General features: G+C 46.7%; 1 protein-coding gene across 1 annotated transcript in view; it reads left to right on the top strand.

Moving 5' to 3' along the window:
• GPR27 (G protein-coupled receptor 27) overlaps positions 1-2,206 on the top strand; it is a 3,367-nt gene extending 1,161 nt beyond the window's left edge. Inside the window, exon 2 of the mRNA XM_014306724.2 lies at positions 6-2,206. Coding sequence (XP_014162199.2) covers positions 6-1,146 — 1,141 coding nt within the window. The 3' untranslated portion in view covers positions 1,147-2,206. The remainder of the gene's footprint in view (positions 1-5) is intronic.
• Positions 2,207-8,212: the final 6,006 nt, after the last annotated feature.

Here is an 8,212-nt window from a genome sequence, read left to right as displayed (position 1 = left end):
CCGAGGGCGAACGGCAGCGAGCTGGGGAGCAGCAGCAGCCCGCCCCTGCCCAGCGCCGGCGGCCTGCTGAGCGCCTCCGGGCTGAAGCTCGCCACGCTGGGGCTGATCCTGTGCGTCAGCCTGGCCGGGAACGTGCTCTTCGCCTGGCTCATTCTCAAGGACCGGCACCTGCACCGCGCGCCCTACTACCTGCTGCTGGACCTCTGCCTGGCCGACGGGCTCCGCTCGCTCGCCTGCTTCCCCTTCGTCATGCTGTCGGTGCGCAGCGGGGCCGCCTGGCCCCACGGGCCCCTCAGCTGCAAGGTGCTGGCCTTCCTGGCCGTGCTTTTCTGCTTCCACGCCGCCTTCCTGCTCTTCTGCGTGGGGGTTACGCGCTACATGGCCATCGCCCACCACCGCTTCTACGCCAAGCGCATGACGGGCTGGACCTGCCTGGCTGTGGTGTGCATGGTGTGGACCCTCTCCATGGCCATGGCCTTTCCCCCCGTCTTTGACGTGGGCACCTACAAGTTCATCCGGGAGGAGGAACAGTGCATCTTCGAGCACCGCTATGTCAAGGCCAATGACACGCTGGGCTTCATGCTCATGCTGGCGGCCGTCATCGCCGCCACCCACCTGGTCTACATCAAGCTGCTCTTCTTCATCCACGGCCACCGCAAGATGAAGCCGGCCCAGCTGGTACCGGCCATCAGCCAGAACTGGACCTTCCACGGGCCGGGAGCCACCGGCCAAGCGGCTGCGAACTGGACGGCTGGCTTTGGCAGGGGGCCCACGCCGCCCACCCTCGTGGGCATAAGGCAGGCCACCCACAGCCAGATCAAGAGGCTGCTGGTGCTGGAGGAGTTTAAGATGGAGAAAAGGCTCTGCAAGATGTTCTACATGATCACCTTGCTCTTCCTGCTGCTCTGGTCCCCCTACATTGTGGCCTGCTACCTGCGGGTCTTCATTAAGGCCAGCTCCATCCCCCAGGTGTACCTGACCACCTCCGTCTGGATGACGTTTGCTCAAGCAGGGGTCAACCCGATCCTCTGCTTCATCTTCAACAAGGAGCTCAGGGTCTGCCTCCGAGCCCACTTCCCATGCTGCCAAAGCATCCAGAGCACCCAGGGCACCATCCTTTGCGATCTCAAGAGCTTTGGGATGTAGGGGGGCTTTTCTCTTTCTAAAAAAAAAGAAAGATGGATATAAATTTCCATGTTTCTGCATATGAGCTCAAGAGAGTGTGACCTGTGGGGGACATACTAAACCACCACCCAGCACCCAAACCTTAGGCTGTAAGAAGCTATTTTATTTATTTTTCTATATTTTGCGTATGCTCTCTTCAGAACATAACAGGTTGCTGTCTATGGGAACAGGTACTTGAGCAGAACACCCCCAAACCTTAGGCAGTAAGAAGCTGTTTTTTTCTTTGTGATTGTGTGGTTTTTAAAAACAAAACAGGGCTCCGAGTTTCTGGTCTTGCTTCTAATGTTTCTAAACATGATTCCAACAGATACGGATTAAGGCCATGACGTTTTTTTTTGTTTCCCTATTCCTGTCTGTTTTGATAAAGGCTTAACAATTTTACTCATGTAATATTTGATAAGGGCCAAGACAATTTTATACTAAAGTTATTTTTGATGACCTCAAGAGGTGTTGTTTTATTATTATTTGATTTTAAGTGAAGAACATGAAGAGGACGTTCCTAATGTGGTCAGAAGTCAGTTTTGGTGGGAGCTGTTGGGTTCATTCATTCTCAAATGGTTTGAGTATTTGAAGCTGTTAGTTATAACTTTTGCTTGACATGCAAACAGTGTAGAACTAATTTCAAATTTTCTTGTTGCACTATTAATTTGGTAATATTTCAGAACTATTTGTGAAACGTGATTTTAAAATACCAACTTTAAAAATAAGCAACTATAGCAGTTTTTAAAACCTAGATTGAAATTCATATTTTACTGCCTTTATAGGAAGTTATCTACAAACCTGGGTAATACTTGTACATTTTGACTGTTTTCTTTAATAAAATATTGAAAACCTTTACTGTATGTAATTGTTTCAGAATGGCAGCATTCTGCTTTGCTGACAAATAACTTGTGTATGTGGAAGGTTGTATGTCTTGTGTCTGAGTAGATTTCACAGCTAAGGTTATTATGGACAAGCACAATCCTTATTTGCTGTTAGATCTCAATTTAGGTGTTTATACCAATAAAAGTGACTAAAGCTATTTTTAAGAAGACTTAAATTCATGATGGGCACAGGTTTAAATAGCACAATTCTTTGTGTCTGCTGAAACCAAATTCCTGTTGTAGCTAATTGCTCCTCTGTTAATGATAGAAAAGACTGTGTAATTGTGGATGGCTCATTTTAGTTGGCAAAGCAGTTTTTTAACACTGTGGCTTGGTCAATACCATACTCATTTACAAACTATATTCTCAATGGGAAGCTTACATTTATTAAGCATGGCATTTTAACCTGCTCTGTTCTACAAAAATGTCTCTGAAATTGTTTCAGCCAGTAACCTGATGGCAGGATCCTGGCCCAACTTCTTAGCTACCTCAGAGGAAGCTGTCCCTGAGGTGCTTCCCCTCTCTGATGGATCATGTAACGTTTAACAAACATGTTCTGGAGCAAGTCTCACACAAAATAGCAGGGATACAGTCTGCATCTGCTGAGTATTTCGCTAGAGAGTAGTCCAGAACTATAGACATCAACTGAGACAGAGTTGTCCTGTGATTTTCAAGGGAGCACAAAAGAAACGTGGCACATCAGAAGAAGGCAAAGGTGGCAGTTTCAGATTGAGGCAGGGAATGAAATGAGGTGGGGCTCCTGGTTTGGTTTAAATCTTGTTTTCCACCCCCAACTGGGATTTGGACACCAGAAAAGCAGCATTTCCTGCAACGCATAAGGAGAAGGTTGCAATTTGAGTTTTTTGGTAGAGTTGCAGTACCAATGCTGCCAGAACTGGGCTCAGAAATATGACCATGGATGGGGAATCTTTAGAACAAAGTGAGACTTAATGGTCATTTCTAAAGCTTCTGAAGCATTTTGAAAATGCACCTGGGTACAGAAGGAAAGCTGTCACATACTTCAGATCACAGCAGCAGGTGGTTATCTGTGCTAATTATATTTTCAGGCTGGAAAATAAGATGATAGCTTAGTGAGTCTTGGAGAGCAGTGGAGTAGAGGTGTCTTGTCACTGGGACAAGACATGGATGCTGTTGCTGGGAATTGTGTTCCAAGTGTACTTTATACCCCTGATTTACTTTTAGGTCTTTTCCGCAGGGTTCCAACTTTTGGAACTTTTCTCATACCTCATATTTCTCCCAGAAGCTGCCTACATAGTAGGGGCCTAGAACTGTGATCTGTAACTCAGATCTTGCCATCTTTTTCCTAATCCTGCTGGTAACCAAGCCAATATTTTCTTTCTCTTTACTCTATTAAAAATGTCTGATATTTTGGCATCCTCTCTCTCTTCCAGGCTATAAGTAGTATGGTTATGATTCTATTTAAACCACAGAGATGGGAAAATAGTTATTTTAAAACCTCCTTAAAAGCTGCAAGGACCAGATTTTTCACTTCTAGGAAAAAATGAACACAAGTTGTAGAGTCAGTAGTATATGTGGGGGATGAACACTCACCTTTGGGTGACCTGATGATTTTATTTAGGCTTGGCTTATCAAGCCGTGCTGCTGTATTGAATCCCAGCCTCTGTGCAGAGGCATCCCCTGGCTCATTGATGTCCTCACAAGATGGGTGATTGGTTCTTATCTGGTGAAGATAACGGGTGCTATGCTATCACCCATCACTGGCAGCCAGACCCAGCCTTGCTACAGCACAAGCATAGGAAAAATTTTCTGTATACCATGACTTTTGCTTGCACACAGCTTCCAGGGCTGTCTCAGGACTCCTGATATACTCTGAGGGCAAAATCACTGCTGTTTGAAGTTAATGTTTGAAGTTAATTTTATATTTTAGGTACTTGTGATGTCAGTCAGATTATGATCCAGGCTGTGGTAGTACAAAAGAGAAGGAACTCCAGTTGCTTTAATTCAGGGTTTAGATAGGTGTTCTACAATAGGGCTTAATTCCAAAAGATGTGAAACTAAATATCAAGGACATGGCAGAAAATTAGGGAGTATTCAGTGCCAGCACACCAAAAACCACTACTTTGCTTGCTGAGAGTGCACCAAGAAAGTAGGGAAAACCAGCAAGGGCTGGAGAAGCACCAGAGGATAAATATTCCTTCTGAAATCTGAGAAAATAGAAGAAAGTTGCAAAAGGAAAAAAAAAAATAAATAAAAAAAAGCACTTCCAAAGCACAGCATTCGCATAGCAGCCTTTAGTCTGCATATGGGGAAAGTGGGTCACAGAGATTAAATGCTTTGACCAAGATCAGAGAAGGGGTGTCGGGGAGGATAAAAACCTGCTCTGGATTAAAAAAACAAAAAGAGAGAAATAATGTTGGGGAGAACGGAATGAGCACAGGGAGAGGTTGTTGCTGCTGTATGGACTGTGAGGTGTGGCTGTAAATCCTCCATCCTGCAAAAACCAGAGCGCTTTCAGTCTCTCTCACAAGTGCCAAGGGTTGAGACTCAGTGAGAGCTGGGCGTTAATAATTACTCCCACATGAGAAGCTATTGCTGCTTGTACAAGTCCTGGGCTCTCTTACAAAAACTCAGATGGTTTGAACCTCTCTCCCCATCCCCACTGACCAAAACACAAAGTACTTGGGAAGTTTGGTGGGTTGCACAGCAGCAGGGCTCTCTCAGCTCTCCCATGGACCTGTGCTTCACCAGAATGTACATTCAGTCTTCTCTGCACCCCTCCAGGCAGCTGCATGATAGTTTCCCATATTCTGGGCACCACAAGTGCTGAGTACCACAGGAAATACCAATATCATCTCCCCCAGAGATTCTTCACAGTCTGGCTCAGAGGTCACAGCATGCTGCTTCTGCATATCTGTGGTGAGGGATTGCAGTTGTGCTGAGAGCTGCTCCAGAAAAATCTTGATTGCTGCTGGCATCTTCACTCACTCCCCAGGTATTTAACACATTCCTTATGAGTGTTTCCAGTCAAAATCTTCAAGTCAGCAGAGATTTTTAGTATAGACTTAAATGTCAGGCCAGCTTGAAAAATGGCACTGGTCTGAAACCCCAGTTAGCAGCTAAGATGATCTCTGATTTACAGCACTCAGTGCCTGCAGTACTCTGGGGTGCTTGTAGCTCTGCTGTTAGATTTGGAAAGAGTTTGCAGGAAAGGAGCTGAAACATTTGGCCTCAGCCAAAATATGTTGTTGGGTAAAGGTCTCATTCAGTGGTCATGCTAGAGGTGAAAGATGAGCAGGGGATGTGTTGCCCACAAGCTGTCATCATTTGCTTTTCCAATACCAGCTCTGCACAGAGGAGGCAAAGCTGCCTCCCAGACTGGTGTGAAGCCAGTAGCCTGGAGGAAAAGGGCAGGAATTTGGCTCAGTCTGATAGCAACAGTTCTTTCCTGAGGCTCTACCTGGATGTGGTGCAGCTACATCTCCAGAAGGCTGCTCTGCCATATGCTGTGGGACTGCCCTGGGACACACTGTGCAGAGCTCAGAGGAGAGCAAAGCTGGCATTTTCCCTCTTTTCCCAGAAAAGGATGTGGCTGGACCTCTGCCACTTGTCCCACATGGTTAGGCACAGTCACCTTGCTCCTTGGAGGCACCTGCACTTGCTCAGAATTGCCAGCAAACCGCCCTGAGGGAAGTGGCTCCAGAGTAACAGACACACATTGGCAGAAGGCAATGCTGAGTGTCACTTCATTAGCTCAGGCTGCAGATTGGATCATTCCACACAGTATCAGAATACCCCAGAAACCTTATTAGACAGTTATGCTGCTGATCAAAAAATTATTAGAAACATGGCAGGGGGGCTGTTTTCTAATAGAGGTTTCCTAAAGTCGTCAGTTTTTGCACAGCTTCCTTTGTAGTTGCTCAAAACACTGCACAGGCTATAATTAACTCTATTGTGATAGGAACCAGAAAGCATTTCCCATGCTATGATGTTCTTAGGCTTCAGAATATTAAAAAAGATATGACATGTTGAAGAAATGCAGCCATCTGAGAAAGACCATCCGTGAAAATGGTCTCCTAAAACCTGGTGCTGAATCGTGCTGGGCTGGGGCTGTGCCTATCGATATCTTACCCCAAACCTCTTTTCATGCTGGTGACCTCCAGTGCCATGTCATTCCTGAAGGGTTTGTGTGGGGTAAATCCTTATCCATCAGTTGTAGAACTGGTGATTGGGAGCTGATTTTCCAGCTTGACATCTGTGGCACTCTGACTTTCCCTAGAGCTGCTGATGCTGAGCATCTCTGAGCCTATTTTCACTTGGTACAAATCATTAACTGCCCCACACCTCAATGCTTTATCCCAAGAATGATTAGTTATTCACCTTTCTAATGCAGAGAACCACTGATGGCAAGAGCATTATCACGGGTGAACAATCGCTGACTACACAAGCTTTCATCACTTTAAAGTCAAGCTCAGCCTTTCATGCAAGCTGTTGCATTTCTGTATTTCTATTCATGTTTAATGACCTCAGCACTTGCACTCTGTCTTTGATCTCGAGTCATGCATGGCTGTACTGTGGATCTCTTTATTGGAAGGCCGCTGCATCCAGTGCCACATTTTTCTCATCTGCTGTGACCAGGTTGATAGCACAAAGCACTTTGTGTAGGAGGCTTTCAAGTTCAAAGCTAGTCTTGCAAGGGCACAGGGAAGCTGTGAAGTCACAGCTAATTTTAGTCAGTTATCATGGCATTCATAGAGTAGGCAGAAATCAGGAGATTGCCCGGTGGAAAGAAAGCCCATCCTAAAAGTTTCTGAATGTTATCTACTGGTATGTCATTAAAAAAATAATCCTGTGTTTGTGTGAGGGTGATTAACCATTGGAACAAATCATCCAGAGAAAAAAATGGATCTTCCATCTGTGAGACGTGCAGTGTGAGCCTGCGCGCCTGCCCACGGCACACCTGCCCAGAGCCTGCTGCCTGCCCAGCCGGGGCCCCTGCACCACGGTCTGGGGCTCAGCCCCAGCATACAGGCAAGAAAAAGAAATCAGAAGCACCAGCAAACAGCACCAGAACCCTCTCTGTCTCAGGGTGATTCACTCCTTCCTTTTGCTAACTGTTTTACAACACCCATTTTATCATAGCATATAGACAGCAGTGCTTGCTTCTCTCAGAAATTTTAGCAGAGGTAGAGCTAAAATGGCTTTGTCATTAAGGAGGGAAGCACAGGAAGATTCAGAGGAAGGGCTGAAGTCTGGGTGCCTTCTGACAGTGAGAGAAAGAGGAATGATTTAGTGGAATGTTACCTCACTGCATCAAACCACTCAATCTGTCCCCATCTGTCACTGAGCACTTGCAGGAGGGTGCTGAAAAGGAAATGTTGAGTGGCTTGATAGTCGAGTAAATCAAGTGGGCTTTTTCCTTTCCTTTTCCTTTCCCTCCCTCATTAGGCTTTGCACTCTCACAATACACAGCAGGTCCCTCAGTGTGCTGTGCCCAGGGTGAGGGACAGCCCCTGGGTGCCTCAGGGCTGCAGTGGCCCTGGGACACAGAGACCAGCTCGGGGTGCCCACAGGGCCAAGCTGCCCCTGGGAGCTGCCCCTGTCTCCAGCAGAGCCCCAGGAGACATCTGGGTGTGGAGGAAGGTGGATGAAGAAGGAATATGTTCAGCCAAGCTGCAGTGACTACAGGGGGAGAATGTGGGCACCTGAGCCAAGGAGCCAGCAGCATCACAGGCAGAGGTAAAGCTGGAGCTGTGGTGTGACAGCAAGGAGGGACATGTTTGGGCTGAGCATCGCCAAAGGGTGGCCCAGCAGGGTGATGAGGGAGGCTGCAGGAACCAGGCTCTGCAGGACCTGCCACAGAGCTGCCAGTGGGCACAGAGAGCTTGGCAGTGATTTTCCTCCCCAGTAGATCCTAAATACTCAGCAGGACAGACTTTTTCTTACTGTTTGTGCAATATCTGTCTGAGCCCAAGTGCTGATGTAAAGCAAATCCAAATAGTTGAAGGCTCTGTTGCAATGTGTGAAAGGTTTGTTAGCGACTTTGGAGAGTTTAATGAAAGGGTGAGGAAGGGAGCTGGGATTAGGACACCACCACAGTCAGGAAATTTTGCTGTTGGATTTGAAGGGGTGGGGGAACCTTTCTGTCAAGGTTTCATCCATGTGAGAAAAGAAATTGGAGAGGA

Source organism: Geospiza fortis, unplaced genomic scaffold (assembly GCF_000277835.1).
Source record: "Geospiza fortis unplaced genomic scaffold, GeoFor_1.0 scaffold70, whole genome shotgun sequence".
Lineage (NCBI taxonomy): Eukaryota > Metazoa > Chordata > Aves > Passeriformes > Thraupidae > Geospiza > Geospiza fortis.
Note: the sequence above shows the minus strand (reverse complement) of the source record. Positions and strands in the feature narration are given on the sequence as shown.